At 54.6% G+C, this 18,751-nt stretch overlaps 1 protein-coding gene across 6 annotated transcripts in view; it reads right to left on the bottom strand.

The window, feature by feature from the left end:
* Positions 1-331: 331 nt before the first annotated feature.
* The window catches only part of SUFU (SUFU negative regulator of hedgehog signaling), a 113,715-nt gene continuing 95,295 nt past the window's right edge, over positions 332-18,751 (bottom strand). For 3 of the 6 annotated variants that reach the window (XM_077748384.1, XM_077748385.1, XM_077748389.1), the window contains 5 exons: positions 16,631-16,765; positions 14,777-14,915; positions 5,957-6,025; positions 4,205-4,300; positions 332-3,544 (listed from right to left, as the gene is read on the bottom strand). In XM_077748384.1, coding sequence (XP_077604510.1) covers positions 3,455-3,544; positions 4,205-4,300; positions 5,957-6,025; positions 14,777-14,915; positions 16,631-16,765 — 529 coding nt within the window. In that variant the 3' untranslated portion in view covers positions 332-3,454. Of the gene's footprint in view, positions 3,545-4,200; positions 4,301-5,956; positions 6,026-14,776; positions 14,916-16,630; positions 16,766-18,751 lie in introns of all 6 variants that reach the window. The other 3 variants (XM_077748387.1, XM_077748388.1, XM_077748386.1) reach the window with 2 other exon arrangements.

The raw sequence follows: 18,751 nt of genomic DNA, 5'->3' as shown, positions 1-18,751 counted from the left end.
CAGAAGAGGAATAAAGAGGGTCTTGATCCACAGACTCATCTCCCCAGACCTGTTCCTTGCTCCTACCCCCATGACCTTAGAGGAATTCAAGACCAGTGAAAGGGAGCCTGTCCCTGCAAAGTCATTTCTGCATGACTGAAGAGTCACCAGCTGCGTGATTCTGCTCCTTGGCACCCCCACGGCTGCCGACTACAGTCTTCCAGGGCCTTCCCCCATCCCGGCTTCTTCTAAGTGGCTGAGTCCAACCCACCCCCTCTAACAGGGCCCCAGGCTTTCCGCTCCCCTACTCCAGGCATCCAGAAAGGAGCACAAGATCCAGGCACTTCTGCAAATATGTTTAATGCACTTAGATTACACAGAGGAAGAGGGAGCAAGAAGGAAACGACATCTAAGTGAGTCACCCAAAAATTCTTACAAAAGTCCCAGGCTGGCTGCAGCCCCCAGGAACCGAGTCACAATTGACATTAGAAACTAATATAAAATTTTACAAAAGTCTGCTCAGTGCAGCATTCAGGTACTTGTACAAAAGGAGGGCTCTCTCTACAGGGCTCCTGTCTTCTAACAGGGACCCAGGTACCTCCCCTGGCACAGAGGACCTGGAAGCCAGAGAGGAAAGACAACTGGATAAAAAAATACAGTTAAGGGAATTCTCTACTGGTCTGCCCCATAGGGGCACCAACCTTCAGGGTTTTTTTTCCCTGCTCTCAACTCAATCTCAAACCCCAGTCCCAAGACCCTGTGTTTATTTTTTTAAATGCTCTAGCCCTTTAGACTCTCCCCAAGGCTTCCTGGTTCCTGCCCTGAAGCCTCACCTTTGGAAGAGGAAGAGAAGGGCAGGAAGAGGCACCCCGTTTCCTAGCCAGACCTGAGACCTTGCATGAGCCGCTCTGTCAGAACCACAGCTGGGTCTGCGGTCCTCTTGCAGCCCACACTGGACCTGAGGATTCCAGAGTCTGCTGTGTGTACGTGGAAGGCCAACTGCATGGGGGAGCCCCTTCCTCTCAGCAGCTTTAGCCACAGGGACCTGGAAGGGAGACACTGGGCAAGCCACAAGGAAGCCTGTGAAAGATGCAGATTTGGGGAGGGGGGCTTCTTACCTCCCCAACTCACTATGTCAGGGCATCTGAAGAGCTGCAGGGAGGGAAAGAGGCATTTAATGAGTACCCACCATATGCCAGGTGCTATGCTGGGCACACTACATGGTCAGCCTCACTTGGTCCTCAGTAAGGGTCCCTTCTCATCAGCCAGAAGCTCAATAGAGAGGCCCCCTCCCAGAGAAACCTCTGGAAGGCCGGGTCAGAGATGGTGTATGCTCTGCTACTCCACCAAAGCCAATGCACTGTAGGGAAAGGAGATGGAGGCCTGGCCTCAGCCGGACCTTGGAGGTTCCTGACATCATGGGGCAGGAAGGGACCACAGGCTTCATGCTCATGGTCTCAGAGCTCACCTGCTTCCCGCCTGCCTCCGATACTGATGACAAAGCTCAGCCCAGAAAACACCCTCCTCCCCATTGGCCAAACCAGACAGGAAGAGGCAGATCCCCAGAAAGAATTTGTGGAGAGGCAGGTCAGGGTGGCAAGGAAAGGAGACAAGCTAAGGGCACCTCTCTGGCCACGAAACATCAGATGACAAGAGCTTCAAAGGCAGTGATGCTATGGTGGGCGAAGGCCAGAGAAATGTCCTTTTGGAAAAGTCGCTGGAGCAGAAGGCACAGCTATGGCCAACATCAGGTCCAAAGGAGCTTCCGTCTTCATTGGTGGAGGCCCAGAGCCTGCCTTTCCCAGGACTCCAGGCTGATCCACCTCGAAGCTCTGAGTTGGATGGAGTTAACTGGGTAGCCCTGATGGGTGTGCCGACAAGCAGCCAGGCCCTAGTGGCCCCTTGGAAGTCCAGATCTTGCTCCCTGGAGGGCTCGGCCACTGCCCTCACGAGCCCTGGAGGCAGCTCTTTGGCTGAATCTCTCATCAGAGGGGTCCTGACCCCCATGGGCGTCCTGTGGCACCATGGTGGTGCCCGTGTGTGTAGCGGTGTAGACGGGGCAGGGCATGGTCCTATTTGGTCCCCCACAGACAAAAGGAGTTCGCTTTGGAAAGGCCTGAAGGGCGATCTTGAAATAGAAGACCCTAGAGTCAGAGGTGAGAGGGCACAAAAGGGGCTCGCTGATTCCAGGTCAGAAGTGGGAGAGAACCCAAGAGGAACCCCAAACCCAAGGGCCAGAGATCGGTCTGTTTCTGGGAAGACCATAAGATCTGCAGTACGGGGGCTCAGGACTATGAGAGGCAGGATGCAGGGAAAGAGGCATGGGGAATGGAATGGCGAGGGAAAGACAAGAAAAGAATGGACACAGGGAGGAGGAGGAGGAGGGCGGCAGAGGGCGGTGTTTGCAAAATCAAAGTGAAGGACATGTTGAGAGGTTGATTTTTTCCATTTTTAATATGCCAGAGTCCTGCAGCCTGGAGGCTGGTAGGCCCAAGGGATGAGGAAATGGGACCCGGAGTGGTCAAAGAGCTGGAGACCTAGGCCCTGAGGGGCAGGTGGGGACGGTCTACGCAGCACTGGGCCTTGCCCTCTCTGAGGCAAGTCTGGCTGGGTGGGCCCGGAAGATGGGGCTGCGGCTACAGAGTCTCTGGGACCCTGGTGGTCCTTGAACTCTGCCAGGGGCCTGGTCCACTTGAGAACCAGCAGCACCTCCTCTTGGCCCCAGTGAAACTGGGCTGAAGGCTGCATGGGGGCGTAAGTCAGCTCCCCCCCGGCCCCAGGCTCCACCAGGCCCAGCTGGGAGGAAAAGCTTGTCTGTGAAACCCGCTCCTCCTGGCCCTGGGCTGGCAGGCGGACACCAGCACCTTCTCTGGTGGTGGCTTGGGGAGGGCGAGACAGCCGAGGCCCCTGTCCTAGAGAGTGAGACAGTTCATCTGGGAATAAAGTTCTGTTTAAAAAACATTATATACACGGCTTCTGGACATCACTGAAGACCAATAAAATACCATCCGGTTTCTACAAAATAAAATAAGGAGGAAGAAAAGCAAACACAGTCGGAGGAATTGTTCCGTGGCCAGAGGAGCTTGCCTACCAAAGGCTTCTCAGAGCAGAGCTGGCAGGGCACGCACGCGGCCACTCCACTCCCTCATGCAGGACTGCGTGGCAGGGGGTGAGTGAGGATGAGGCCTGTCTCCACCTAAGGCCACGTCGAAGGTCCAATGTCAAATCTCAAACCACAACCTGTGGCAGCAGCTGGAGGGGAAGGTTTGCATTTGCCGGCTCCCAGCCCAGGGGGCTTGGCTGGCGGGGGGGTGGGGTGGCCCCTGAGCTGCAGGTGAGGCGGGGGTGCGGCGGCCGCGAGGTCATCCTCACATGTGTCCTTTTATTTGTGGGAATCTCTTTCACGCAGCTGTTTACTGGAAGTCACCGGGGAGCAGCCGGGCTCTCCCTTGGCCCCTGCAGGGCCCAGCCCAGGCTAGTGCAGCGGACTATCGAACACCACGTCGGGCAGAATGGAGACTTTCAGCTTCTTTTCAGGCCAGCTGTACTCTTTGGGAAGTTTGAACTGTGGAGGGGGCAAGCACAGAGCCAGAGTGCACACAGTTAACAGAATTTACCTTCTTCTTTCCAGGCTGCCTAAAGAGAGGCCAGGGCCCTCACCCAGGCTCTGTCCCCCAGGTGCTGGGGGCGAGGGAGGCCACTGGCTGCCTGGCTTCAGTTGCACACGCTCTTCCCAGGTGGGTGGCTGGGGTCAGGCTGCTGGAGTTCGGTGACCCCTTCCTTCCCCTTGCCCTGCCAATAATTAACTGGGGTTGGAGGAGGCATGTTTTCTAACTCTTTCTTGACTGTGCTGACCTCCCTCCAGCTCACTTCCTTGGTTCTGCTTCCAGCCACAAGCATGTAAGGAATCTGCTCCCTGAGGCCCTGGGGCTGGGGAGATGGGGGGCAGGGGGACGGTGCCCATGATACAGGGAAGTGGCTTGAGGTCTGGAACTCTGTGGTCCTGTCCCTGCCATGGCTTCTCTTTCAGAGGCGGGTGCAGAAGGACCCTGGAACCTGCCCTCTGTGGCCTTAGCCAAAGAGTCCAAAGGGAAGGAGGCCCTGGCTTGGCCTCAGTGGGAGCAGGGAAGCAGAAAAAGGGTGGCTGGAGGTGATTCCTTGGGCCTGGTGCACCCCCATCCTGCTCTCCTTTGTTCAAGCACATCTGTTACCCAGGGTTACCAGCCTGAGCATGGTGCCAGTGGAAGCCAGAGCAAGTCCAAGTTCTTCCTACCCCAGTCCAGGAATCGCGGATTTGCTCACAGTTTTGTTTCTTGGGCTTCTGTTTGGGGTAGGGAAAAGAGGCTAATTAGATCTTATTCCCTCTCAAGGACTTTGCATGTGGTCTGGTACACAGCTGGTGCTTAGTAGATGCTCACTGACTTGGAAACTGGGTCTGCCTTTTGTCTCCTACTGTCCCAGGGCTAGAGGAAAAGTCAGGCCAGGCTGGAAAGGTAAAACGAACAGGGCCCTCAGCCTGCCTAGAGCTGGGACTGGAAGTGGACAGGCCTAATACTTCCTGGCCGGCCCCCTCTCTCTCCCTCTGATGGGGGACTTGTCCAAGCCAGGACCAGAGTGAGTGGAGAGTGGGGCAGGATGTGGGGACAGCCTCTGCACAGAGAAGCAAAAAAAAAAAAAAAAAAAGTCATTTTTAGTGACCTACTTTCCTAAGCTCCCCCTGGCTCCTGTCCCTCCTGCCTGGACGGTCCCCCTCCTACCCTCTCAACACCCAAGCTCAAAGCAGCGGTCTGGCACAGTGCCATCCCAGTGCGACACAGCCTCTCCGGAAGCACTTCTGGGCAGCTGGCTCTGGTCTGACTGAATAGGAGCCAGGCCTCAGGGACCAGTGACTCGTGGGGGTTGATTGGCTGGCACAGACTGGGTGCTCAGTGACTTTGGAATGTATAAATGAGTTAATTTATCAAGCCACATCCCAGAGGACAGAGGTGATCTCAGGCTCTGAGGAGTTCCTGTCCGCCTGGAGACCTGGACAGGACAGTCTCGCCCTGTGTACTCTCTTCCACCTGGTGGATGTCAGAGGCCACCATGTCCAGGCTGACACGGCCTTGGGAGCCCCGGCAGCTGTAAACTCCAGCCCTGGCTGAATGCTAGCTCCTGCATGGCCTCCCTCTGGCTTGAAAGCCTGGCCCCTGGGAGGTGAAGGAGTTCTCCCCCAAACACACTTCCCGGCAGAAAGGCCAACAGAAGGGTCTGTCTGTCTCTCCCACGGGCAGAGGAGGGCCCTCCAGAGGCCTGGCTAGGTTGCTAATGTTCCACTAACCTATGGAGCCTTGAGGCCAGGAAGGCTCAGAGCCCACTGGGGTGCAGCTTAGTAGGAGGCCAGGGGAGGGGAACGGGACTTTCCAGGATGAGGTAAGTCCCTGCAAATGAGGATGCCAGGAACAAGGAAGAAAAACAAAGGGGCTTATGGGCTCCATTCCTATACCCTAGATGAGCAGCCGGGGAAGGCACAAGCCCCCACCTGGCCTGTCAGCTCCTCCTGCTGGAAGAGGCAGACCAAGAAGGGAGAGCTCATGGCTGGAGAAGGAAGGAAGCTGGCTCCTGGGTGGCCTGAGGCGAGAGCAGGAGTCCCTTACTGCCCACCAGAATTCTCCAGTAGAATGTTCTCTGGAGTAGGTGTGGGCTTTCTGTTCAGGACCTGCCAGGGAACAGCAGGGGCTGAGAACCACTAGCCCAGAGGCCCTGGCTGCCTCTTCAATGAGGTTCTCGGGAGCCACCAATTCGGACAATTTGCTGGGTGTCCTTACGGCAGCTGGGGTGGGACAGGGCATGGTGGAAAAGCAGAAATAAAGCCATTTAACATCTCCAGGGTCTCCTTTCCAGCCTATCCCCACACCTTGGAGACAGACAGACAGAAAGACACACATGGGCTCCTGGGGACTGGAAGCTGCTGTTAGAGAGAATCAAACAGGCTTACTTCCTCTGGAGAAGTCAAATCTTCTAAGTCCTCCAACATTTTCTCTACAAACTCTTCAGTCAACAGAATCTGGGAAGAAGGCACAAGATAGGCTTGTATTATTATTTCTTAATGAGTGGTCTTTCTGCCAACTGCCAAGCTATGGATCTTTCTTCTGGCCATGGAGGAGATATGAGCCCGTGGTGATCTGTTCTAGGGACAGAGGGAAGTGCTGGAAGCCTCTCCTTGACTGTCATTTTGCCCCACTCCCCACCGGCCTGCGATATCAGAGGGATAAGGGCAGTGAAGGAAGGGTGTCACAGGACAATGGGGAAGCAAGGTGGGGGTACGTGTGAAGACGGTGCTGCCGGTCCCCAGAAGGGACACGGGAATGGGCAGGACAAGAGCCTGTTTGACAGTTGGGGCCCTCTGCATGCGGCAGTGCAGCAGAGGGGAAACAGAAAAGCTAATGGCTGGGGAACAGCGATTGCCAACGTCCTCCGTGCCCAACTGGGCTCGCATGTTCCCCCTCACCTCCCACTTGGTAGGACAAACGGAATCTGTTTGTATTTGGAATACAAGCCTTATCTGGAATCTGGAAATGCCCCGGAAGGTACATCCAAGAATGTGTGAGCCGGAGAATTTGCAGGCTGTCCACCAACGTCTCTCATTTTACAGATGGGAAAGGGTCTCTCAACTCGTTTCCCTCCGCAGTACCCACACCTTCTCAAGCCAGAAGGTCCCAAACCCTTGCCCTGTTGGCCTCATTTAGCCAGAGTGCTCTAAAGTTTCCTTCGAGAAACCTCTCCTCCAGGTCGCCTCCCAGCTGTCCCATTTCACTGTTCTAGTCTGATGCCTTGCCATGTCATGCTTTGATGTTTGGGACAGCCCAGCCCCACTACTCGGCTGGCACAGCCACTACCCTCACAGGCCTTCCTCAACCTGGTGGGCCATTTTCCCAGCAGGCTCAGGCTGGCTCTGCAGAGCTAGGCCAAGCTCACGCCAGGACTGTACCACAGTGGGCCCAGGCTGAGGATGTCTTTCCTCTTCCCAGCGTGACCCTTTCCCCCACTCTCTTCCTCCCTGTGCTGGTCCATGGGCCTCTTGGTCTCCACACCTGACCTTTCTCGACCCTCCAGGCTGTGGCTCCACCTGCTGCTGTTCTGCCTCCTCCAGCAAACTCTGAACGCCTTGGGTGAGGCACAGAGGAAGGACAATGGGGTGAAGACCAAGGTGAGTGACTCTTCTGAGGGGAAACCCCTTTAGAAGGATGGGGATCAAGAACTTGAGAAAATACCCTTCAGGTTTCCCCTGGGAGTTGTCTACTCTGGACAGAAGAGAAGTTTCACTATTTGGAAATACAGTCAGCTTGTGAGATGAAGTGAAATGGCAGAGAAGTGTGGGGACAGCAGCAAGCAGGGCTGCTGGGACCATGGAAGATGGCTGGCTCCATTCGAGGGAAGTTGATGGCTTGGAGGTGGGAGCGAGGAATGAGAAAATGACCCCGAGCGAGCAAACCACTGCCGTACCAGGCACTGTGCTGACTGCTCGTGTATCTTATCTCCTGCAGTCTCCTCACAGATTAGGAAACTGAGGAACAGACAGGTGATGTAGTTTGCCCAATGTCACATGGCTTGTGTGTGGCTAAGACCATACCCGAGTTGTGCCTGGACTCTAAAGTCATGCCTGAAGTACTGCTCTCCCCCTGCACAACATTTATATATTTATTTGTTCTTCCACTCATCTGCCCATCAATCTGTTCAATCCCACAGCATTCCATGGGTGTCTCTGCTAGGCCTGGCCCTGAGTGGAGCCCCAGAGACAAGGCAAAAGCAATCTACACTCTACCTAGACCCGCACCCTCTCCTGGCTGACAGGGGGCCGAAGGACATCTCCTTCCCAGGCTGCAAGCCCACAGTCAACAGCAAACTGGCTCTGACCATTGGCTCCCATCTCATTGATATATATTTTTTTCTGTTTGAGGAGCTCAGGCCTCAAATGAGGACAGAGACCAGATTTAAACAGACAAAGTCAGTAGAGGGAAATGTCCACCTGGGGTGGCCCTTCCCACCCAAGTGCACCTTGGAGCACTCCTAGACCGCAGCGACTCTTTCCCAATCACACCTCAGTCTTCCCACTGCCTGGGCCCATGCCTCTCCGTTATCCCAGCACCCCCCCTCCCAAAGTCCAGAGTTTCCCTACCAGTTATCACCAGTCTGCGGGAGTAGTACAAAAGTCACATTCATAGTTTTGGCATTTCCGGGGCTTGCTGCCATCTCTGCAAATGCTAGCACAAACACAAGCATACCTAAAACCCAATTACATTACAATGGCTCCAGTCTGGGCCAGGCTGGGCTGATTTCTTACCCACAAATAACTTGGAGGGAGGGACTTTCTGCCAGAAAGGTAAATAGGTCTGGGACTACAGTGCTGGGGCTGAGGTAGAGGGGAGGGTTCACCGAGACTGTGACCACCCAGTGAGACGCCAAAGAGCTGTTTTTCAACAAGGGGAAAGGCAGCCCCACTAACACGGAGCTCCGTCCTAAGCCAGTTCCTCTGACAAAGGTCTGGAATAGGCAGTGGAGACAGGGTACACTATCATGGCTTTTAGCAGAAACACCACCAAGCGCGTACCATCTGTGTGTAGACTCATTTTATACCCAGCTCGGGGAGGGGATGGCAAGACCAGAAAAGGGGACAAACCCTAGTTACTCCTCAATTTTCACTTTTGGTGCTTTGCTGGTTCCTGCTGGAAACTTTGCGTTATTTTAAAAGAATTAAACAGAGAAAATTATACACAAGATCTGCATGATATTAAGGGTGACATTCCCTGCAAAGAAACACGACAGACTGTCATAGCTGCAGGCATCTAATTTAATTTCCTTTGGGAGTTAAACCTTAGAAGCTTGGACTGAACAAGCAGGCCCTGTTCTCTGTGTATTTCAGACCTGGAGCTGAGAATGTTAACAGATCTTATCCACAGGACACTGGAGATAGACAACTGTGACGGAGCAGCTCCTGGGCGCTCTCATGAGCAACAGACTCACTGTTGTGATGCAACTGTGGGAAAAGCCTGCACCGTGCGACGCTTGGGGCTCTTGAAACTCACTGGGTCCCCATGGAGCTGCCTGGCTCTGCCACAAATGATAATGGGATGGTTATGATGACAGTAGCAACGATAACGCCACCAATAGCAGAAGTAGTGCCTCCTCCGTGTGCGGGGCACTGGGCTAAGGGCCTGACTGGTATCATCGCACTGAACCTTCATGGCAGTCCTGCAAAGGCGGTAGCTATCACCCCTATTTTGCAGACAAGGAGGTGTTGAGAGGCGACAAGGCTTCTGGATTTCAGAACAGTCATCTGACCTCATCGTGGTAGAGGATACTCTTTTTCCTGTCTGGGGAAAATACCTCAATTCTAGAAGGCTTGTATACTCATGGCTAACTCCTCTCTCTCCTCTGAAAGGGGAGGTAAAGGTGACTTTGGCTTCTACAGATGGCCTGGAAAACCAGCCATCCCAACCCCAACCGGCCATATATCTCCTCAAGAGGAACGACCCTGATCAGCTCAAGACGGCTGAGCACCATAGACACCCAGCTGCTCAAAAACCAAGTTGGCCAACTGGAAAGGAAGGCAAACCGTGCCCAAAGATGGTTTCCAAGTGAGAACCAGCAAGGCAAATTTCCAGGCCAGCTTAGTGAATGCATATACAGGGGAACATTTACTCTAACCTAGAAAACAGCAGTAGAAATAACAGTAATAATACTGAAAATGACAATACCACTCAGTAATATCTGCAGTCACCATGAGCTGGGCATAAAACGCTTGTGTTTCTGTATAACCAGCCCTTGGAGGGAAGAGGTGCTCTGGTCAGAGGAGAAAGCTCCCACCGACCAATCTGAACAGCAGACTCCCCTGGAAGCTTTTGAAAATATGGAGGTGCCATCCAGACCTTCTGTATTGGAATGTGCTGGCAAGGCTAAGGGGTCTGCATGTTTGAGGCACCCCGGGAGATCATGGGGGAAATACTCAGGCTCCCAGGGGAAGGGAGTTTGGGCACAGGCTTATGCAACAGGGGTGAGTTGGTGGCTGCAGCTTCATTACCTTCTAGTTGGCCAAGATTGAGTGGAGCAGTGGCTCCTTGCCCCCCGCTACCAACCCACACTTTTGGACAGAGGGAGGGCTTGGAATCCAGACCAGCGGCTTATTCCAAGTGCTCACACCAGGCGCCTTATCGTCACCTGGCTGGCTGGAGATGAGGGAGGGTTGTCAAAAGTCTCCAAATTCACCAAGTCCCAGCAAGGTCCAGAAGGAACTCAAAAAGTGATCTTTTGTGGTGCCTGCCCTGGGCAGGCCCTGCTGTGCTGCAGACAGGAGACCAGCTGCTGCAGATGTGATTCAAATGTCTGTGGTTGGTGCTATTTCTGAGTCTGCAAACAGTGCTGACAATGCCCACTCCTTCCCCTTGATATGACAATCCACACTTTGTCCAGGGCCCTGTTTGCTCTTCGTGTTGACACGTTGTTCTTGCTTCCCAACAAGTTTGGCTTTCTTTTCCCTCTCTTTCCTTCTCTTGGAGGCGGAAATGTGTTGTTTATAGGGTAAGGCCTGCCAAGGAGCTACTCTGGCGCCCACAGTGGCCGAGGAGGAGGCAGGACGAGGAAGCAGTCCAGTCTGTGTCCAGCCCCCTCCCCAGACTCCCAACAGGCCAGACGCAAGCCGGAAAACAGCGTGGAGACCCCCCAGGCTTGGGGGTAGAGGTGTGTGTGGCACACACTCATTTCCTGTTCTCAGTGGGTGGTGAGAAGTTGGCTTTGGTGGCCGGGAGCAGGCTCAGAGCCCTCCTGCTCTGGTCGCTGGCTGGTGAGGGCAGAGCAGGTCATCACAGTATTCTCCTGAAGGGAGGGTGCTGTACTCCCCAGGTGCAGTGCTGGGATTTAAACCCTAATGGGTGTACCCCCTGACAATGAGGTCCCATGATAGCAAAGGTCTCCGGGGAGAACAGGTTGTGGCCGGGTTTACCAGAAGAAAGAGAAACAGAGGCACTGGGGAGGAGCCGCCAGGGGCCGGGGCCAGGGACTGCCAAGTGTCTTCCATACAACATCCAAATGGGTGGATGAGGACAGGAGAAGGCGAGGGCTTGTCCAGAGGACAGTGGTGAGTCAGCCACTGGGCCAGTATGAGAGCCCAGTAGTGATTCCCAAACTTGGCCTGGAGCAGCGAGCACACTCAGAACAGCAGCTGGGCATCTTATCCTGAGCCTGGGGCTTCCCATCAGGGCTGGTAGGGAATGGCTGGAAATGGGGGGTTCCACCTGAGTGAGCTGTCAGACACCACACAGCTGAGAAAGCATTGCAGGGCTTAAAAAAATATTCTCATATTTGGTGATGTGACCCCCATGTGACCTTTGGGGCTGACTTCTCCCCCTCTTTGGATCAACCCTGGCTGGGGATAGATGAACGACTCAGTTCTGGGCTGGGCTCCTGCTCAGAAGACTAACAGCCCAGTGCTGACAGCCTCAAGGGAGAGAGGCTCGTTAAAGCTACCGGGATGTGGAATGCTGGGGGGAAGGTGTGCAAGAGAGGTGCTGGCAGGCCTCCCCCAGGGTCTGAAGACCCTCCCGCAAAGCTCTGCAGTTGCCTGACAGGCGTTACCATCTCCACGAGGATGAAAAGAGCAGATGGTAGGGCAGATGGAGTCAAGGTACTGACCTCCGGAAACTGAGAAGCCTATGGAATTGGCGTAGGATTCCTGCCTCTCCAGCTCCTCCAGGAAGCAGGGAGTGTCCACCGAGCTCACCCTGGGGTTGCAGACGGCTCTGCCTTTCTCTGTGCTGGGGCCTTGACTTTCCTGTAGCTGGAGAGTGGGGGGAGGGGAGGAGCAGAGAGGGCAGGTGCAGGCCCAGGAGAAGGTAGGTGTGATGGCCTGTGTGGGGCCTCCGCACACTCCGGTGAGGGCCCAGATTCCCTCACCCTCTGCCTTTTTCTCTCAGCCTCTCCTCTGTCACTTTTCCCCCATGCGGGGTGTCTTTGCCATGCCTTTTCCCCAAGAGATAACAGGCCCAGGCTGGCAGCCAGAACAAGGTGCCAAGGCTGGGAGAAGGGCTTCCAAGGCTGTTGAGGCTGATGTAAGAAAGTCATCCCAGCCCCTCCCCATTCAGCTGGGATCAACAGGGAGAGTTCAAGCAGCAGCCAAGAAAACAGAAGTCTAGAGCTCTTCATGTTCTTGGGCCCGCCGCATTCAGCTTCTTCCTGCTCTTCTGTCCTTACCAGGCCTGGCACACAGAGGCCAAGGAGACACCCCAGATCCTGGGAGCACGAGCAAGAGATTCCTGCAGTGGGGGCTGTCCTCTCAGTGTTGGAGAACTGCCTCCAAAGGGGCCCGGGGCCCTTCTTCGTCCAGGGAAGAGGCCCCTCTTTGGTAATGAGCTTAACCCCGGGCCTCCAAGAGGTCCTGCAGACTCCTGGGGAGACAACCAACCCCAGAGGGAGCCCCAGAGGCCCACGAGTAATTACAAGCCCAGGTTCCCACAAGCTAGGCAGCTGCCTGTGACCACAGTGGCAAGACCCTAAAGGGGAAGGCAGGCTGGCAGTCAGACGCAGAAAGTGCTGACTGCTTTGGGGGCAGGGAGGAGGGCTGTCTGGGTGTTGGCTCCATGGCTCAGGACTGGAGGAGAGTTGGGGGGGGGTACAGGCAGAGGGTTTCCCAGGGCTCCTTAGGCCTGAGAATCCTCTCAGTGAGTGAGGGTGCAGGCTTGGAGAGCGGGGCCCCAGCCAGCCTTCCTAGGAGCTCCCCTGTGAGCTGGCCCGTGCTGGACCACACTAATGAGCCCATAACACAGGCCTTTGATTAAGCAGCTCCCAGCACAGCAACTTTATTGAAACATGCCGAGGCCAGTGGCTGGTTCCCACCGCTCTTGTTCCCTGGGCAACAGTGCATGGGAGGGGCCGTGCCCAGTGCCTCAGCTCCCTGGAGGGGCTGCCCCAGGGTGAGGGCAGTGGGGCTGGGAGCACAATGTTAGTAGCCCAGGGATAAGGGCCTCCTAGTTTGGGGTTGGATTCATAATTCTGAGGTCACTGAGGGCACCATGTCTGCTGAGTCCTCTGTGGAGCTGGGGCTCCTAGGCTGCCGAGAATGGAGATGGTGGCTAACCCCTCCTCAGGGCAGGAAGACTTTCTAAGGGGGAAGGCAAGACTCTAAGGACAGGTTCAGAGTTGAGGATGTGAAACGTAACTGGGGGGAATTTCTTGAGTTTGGGGAGATCCTGGCCCCTACTTTCCCAAGAAAATGTGCTTGAACCTCCAATACACACAAATGCTATGTGAGGATACTTCTGAGACCTGTCAGCACAGTCGCCTCCTGGGAATGATGACCTGTGAACTCTCAAGCCTGGTTTCTCCTGCTGGGTCCCCACCTCCCTTTCCTTACCAGCAAGAGGCAGCGTGGCTTCCTGGGACATAGCTGGGGGTGGTGGGGAGGTGCTGGGCTAGTTTCAAATGTTACACTTCAGAGCTTTTGCTACAGTAACTACCAACACCACATGGACAGAAATCTAATGTTACCAAGTGGGACTTTTAAAATGTATTTATAACTTTATGGTTCAAAGTAATTTTGTTATGGGACAATGTAATAACAACAGTGGAAAAAGGCAAGATAATTTACGGGACACAATATTCCTAAAGCACTAGCTTCCATTTCTACCTCACTTAGTCTGAGGAGTGTGGTTGGTGTCCTTTGTTTGCTGTTTGTTTTAATTAAGGGTTAGTTATTTGTGTGTATGTGTGTGGGGGGGCTGGCCTGAAGGAGGAGAAATTCAGTGGCAAGCTCGACCACACACACACACACACACACACACACACACACACACACACACACACACACACACACACACACACACACACACACACACACAACCGGTTAAGTATGCTTCATAGACCCCCCAGACAGGGTTAAACCCACAAAGCCAGCATAATTCTCTTCCCCGCTACTATAATCATGCCTCCATACACCACAAACAAGGCACAGTCCGTTTCTGGATTAGGGTCAGATCCCCTTTCTCGAGACTCCTCAGAGAGGTAAGGTAGAGTGTTCTTCCTCCCACGCACCCAACAAACAAAGAAAAAAGGATGTTTCCCTAATACATCTGGGAGTGTGCTGGACCAGCCCAGTACCCGTTATAGACCTGGGACAGGGTGGGGGCTGGAAGGCGGCTTGTGGCTCTCAGGCCTCAGCACCCCGCTTGGCAGTGGCTCTGAAGCTGTGCTCCAGCCAGAAGAGCAAAGGAAGGACAAAGTGTTCTGGACAAGCCAGCAGGTTTCCATGCAGAAAAGCTGGGTTTCCATTAGGAGGAACAGGACAGCCATTAGATGAGGGGAGTGGGGAGGCTCTGTCTGCTGAGGCCTGCCCATCCCACCCCAGTCCACGTCCACATGCCCATTTTCTAGGAATTTGGGTGGGATTCCACACAGGCACCTGCTAGTGGCTTCCATACTCCATCTTATTCTGCTTCACACTTGGTTTCCTGGACCTTGGTTTACCCGGGGTGCAGAAAGTCTCACACCCCTCAAACCTGGATTTCCAAGGCAAACCAATGGCCAGGGCCTAGAGAGTTATCCCCAGTGTCTCAGGTGACGGTGGAGAGGCCAGGAAGTACTCCTATAGCTGATGGGAGAGGCGGCAGCATCCACACTCCATACGGTTTCCCATAACCAGCCCCTCTGGAAGGGAGCCAACAAGAGCTGCCAAGGGAGGGGAGGGAGAGGCAGGTGTGGGAAGAGCCCACAGAAACAAGGTAGGGAGGGGCTTAAAAAAGAAGGCAGGGAAAGAAAATGAGCCTCTCACTTGTAACCAGGGTCCATGGGCTGCGTAAGGGTGCTCCTCAGTGGCAAAGGCGCCTTCCACTCCCGTGGAAACGAATGTGATGGCCATGTCACCTGTGATACTTTTATATGTAAAGTGCCGTCCATGCAGGAGCCTGCCCCTGGGGGTAGGAACACAGAGACAATGAGCAGCAGGCCTGGCCAAGGCTCAGGGACTGTGGGGACTGTGCTCCCTGGGACAGGGTGCCTGGCAAATGCCCTCCAGAAAGCCCACCTGCCCTCCAACAGGCGACCATAATCAAACATGTTCTAAGAGAAGCCTCTCACGAGGTCTCTACTGCCATTNCCTGGTGAGGAAACTGAGGCTAGAGAAGGCAGTTAGCAATATGCCCAAGGCCATGCCCAAAATTAAGAGCAGCGTCATGTCCCCCCTTTGTTTTGAAGGTGGGGGTGAAGTAGTACCTAAACAAATTTCCCAAGCCCCTGGGAGGATGGCATAATGCCTTCGCAGCACAACTCCTGTATTCAGGGCAGTGTCTACCACCTGCTCCTGGGACCTCCCACAAGACTACAACGGCTATCCCTGGGGCGCCTGCATGGCTCAGCCAGTTCAGCATCTGACTTTGGCTCAGGTCAGTATCTTGTGGTTTGTAGGTTCGAGCTCCACATCAGGCTCTGTGCCGACAGTGCAGAGTCTGCTTGGGATTCTCTCTCTCTCGCTCGCTCGCTCTCTCCCTCTCTCTCTGCCCCTCACCCACTGTGCTCTCTCTCAAAATAAACTTAAAGAAAAAAAAAGGCTAGCCCCAAGGCCACAAGCATACCTCAAAACAAACAAACAAATCATAAATCATCATCATCATCAAAGCTGAAGCCAAATGGGGTCACTCTGAGGGAGCCACAAGAAGCTACTGCTAATCCCCAGTCCGGAAATACACCTGGGGGGAGGGCAGGCAGGGACAATGTCAGTGGGGGAGAGATGCCAGCCAGCAAAGGAAGCAAAGCCTGTCCTTTGCTTTCTGGGGCTGCCTTGGATTAACCCTTCACCAGTCTAATGATCTGGAGCTTGGGCCAGAGAGGGAGCTGGGAAGGACATGGCTGGGGTCCTGGTGGGGGGCCCTGCCAACCCCTGTTCATTCTGACCACTTGCTATCTCTACCCTGCTGCCCAGGGTGGCTGGCCAAGGTTGGTTAGCATCCAAATTCTTTTCTCAGGCTCTGGGCTCAGTGGGGAGAGACCAAACCAGGGTAACCCCGTTCTTCCTTGTCACTGCTGTCTGAGTTCAGAGTTATTCTGGTCACCTCCCCTGCTATAAAAGTAAGGGTGGAAACCCCCAGGGCTATGCAAGAAGTCAGATGAACAGATCCGGCCCAGTGCAGCGTCCCCACACAGAGAGCTGAATGCCGGCCACAGGGCTGGGTTTCTGGCACTGTGGACAGCAGCAGAAAGGACACAGCTGGGCTTCTTGGTCCCTCAAGGAGTTTGTTGTGCTGGCCACTGGGTTTGGAGAGCTGAGCGTTATGCATGGGAAAAGCAACAAGAAGAAGAAAATAGAGCCCGGCCCACTAGAGCCCTGCCCTGCGACTCTGGTGCTACTGACGTGGGGCTTGTGGGATGGCAGGGGCGTGAGACTGCCCAGACCACTGGGCCTTCCCAAGGGAGCAAGGCTGAAGGGACACCTCTCTGGACAAAGGAGTGTTCTGCAGCACAGTGCAGGCTACAGGCTGGTTCAGAGTCCACAGCCCTCCACAGGCCCAAGATGGAACTGCCTGGCTGGCCCTCCTCCCTCCCTGGGCCCTAGACTCCACCCAGGTGTGGGGTGAAGGCCAGCACAGGCCTGGTGGCTCCCTGAGGATGAGCTGGGAGCTGTGGGGCTCACCTTAGGCAAAGGGGAATGAGAGCCCCTGACTCCTGGTTGAATTTCAGATGCACACTCTCGAGTTGTCGTGTGCGGATCAGCTCATGGGGAATGATGGCCGTGGAGCTGTCGCTTTCCAGGCTGTCTTTGCGGCTCCTGCAAGCAAGCACAGGGACAGGTTTGGCACAAGGTAAACACCACGAGGAGGGGCAAGATGGGAGTCTCTCAGGCTGGGCTCCTGAATAATGACAGTGACTGTGATTGATGATAGTGGTAACAACACCCACCGTTGACCGTGTGCTGGCCAAATGCCAGCAGCTGTGCAAAGCCCTTCTCACTGACTCCTCCTCAGCATTGCCACAAGGTGGGTACTATTGTTACAGCCCTTTTACAGATAAGGAATTGGAGATCAGGGAGGTGAAGTAACTCGTGCTGGTCACATTGCCAGGGAGTATGGAGCTGGGAGTTGGTCACAGTTAGATTGGGTTCCAAAGCCTCATCTTTGGCCAATATGCTATATAAAAGTTTATGTCGCAGTGAGTGGCTTGTTCTTCCCTATATAGCAGCAGGAGCATCTGGGAGCCCTTCTTCCCTGCCCTGGAATCTCAGTTCCCAAGTTCTCCAAAGCTGGGGAGCTAGAGTACCAAGAGGTGCAGCTCCAAGAGCTTCCTTCCAGCCGACCTTGAAAAGGCTGTAACTTTCAGCAGGTTCTGAGCACACACGCTCCTGCTAATGGCCAAGAGCTGCAGGGACATACACATCCTTCACCTAACCAGGAAATGTTACAATCCTCAGTGAGGGGGCGGAAACCAGATTCTTAGGAGTCAGACCAGTGGGCCTGGCTGGGCAGCAGAACCAGGCCACCATCCTGCTGGGCTTTGAGGCCCCAGGGGCCCTGTACCAGATTCCTCTTGCCTGTGGCCTTGGCCACAGTGAGCTGTCCCTGCTGCCTCACACTCCCTCCTGTCCTGCTTCCCGCCAACAGCTTGCCCACAACTGGGCCACGGGGTCCCTTTGCAATCTAAGATATGTTCTTTCAAATTCAGCTGCCCCCACTGACAGCCTCTCAAATCTGCCTCAGCCAGAAATGAGGGTTACCCACTGATCCTATTCAAAAGGCCGGATTCTGGTTTGGGCTGTGAATCTCAGAACAATTCCCCAAGTGTCCATCAAAATACTGGGTGAGAAGCTCTAGTTATTTATCATGCAAGGGGCAGGAGCCACCCAAGATGTCTAGGCTCCACAGTGAGCCAGCCAGTGAGGGGCAGGCCCAACCTCTTCACACGCTGCGGGCGCTGAGGTGCTAGGGCCTTTGGCTAGTGAGGCACCCCGATAGGCAGAGAACCTCCCCAGAGGGAGGGTGTGAGGTCAGCAGGCAAAAGGATGGAGGGTGACATGGGGCGGCCTGGGAGTTGAGGCAGTGGTTTATGAAAGCCCCTGAGGTACTGGGGACCAGTCCTACCAGCTGTGTGGACCCGCCCCCAGATGTAACTGCTCTTTCACAAAGTGGTCCCTTCCTCTGGTTTCCCAAAGTGAATTCTAAAACTTGTCCTTTCCCCTAGCTTCTCTTTTGACAAACCCTTTCACAAGACCCATGAAGGAGATAAATGCTACGGCCAAGAAGGTCATGGAAGTTCAAGACTGGAAGGAAACTCTGAGAGGTGGTTTAGTGTACTTCTTTCCTTTACGAAAGAGAGCTGGTAACAAGTCCAAGGCCACAGAGCTGGTCTGTGGCAGGCCAGTGTGGGAGCCTAGGACCTCTGACTACATCGTTTTTCCCTTACCACCGAACACCACATCTCAGCGGGTGCCCCCAGGGCCCAGACAAGGGCAGAACTCAGAACAGCAGCCCTATTCCACCCTAGAGCAACGAGGCCATAGACTCACTTGCTGAGTCCTCACAGCGAGCATCCCATGTATATTCTATGGTTAACCCTTCTTTCACAGAGGAGGAAATGGAGGCTCAGAGAGGTGAGGTGACAAGCCTGTGGTCAGAGTGAGTTTAAGGGGAAGAGCCAGGGTGCTTCTTACAATCACTTCCCTGTGCCGTTTCTGACAACGGGCCCACACAGAGACATACCACCATGTGCCCGAAAGGGGCTGACGCCTGGCTGCCAGGCGGGGCTTCTGAGCCTATGGGGC

Source organism: Crocuta crocuta, unplaced genomic scaffold (genome assembly GCF_008692635.1).
Source record: "Crocuta crocuta isolate KB4526 unplaced genomic scaffold, BGI_CrCroc_1.0 scaffold619, whole genome shotgun sequence".
NCBI classification, from domain to species: domain Eukaryota; kingdom Metazoa; phylum Chordata; class Mammalia; order Carnivora; family Hyaenidae; genus Crocuta; species Crocuta crocuta.
This window is presented reverse-complemented; position numbering and strand designations above follow the sequence as displayed.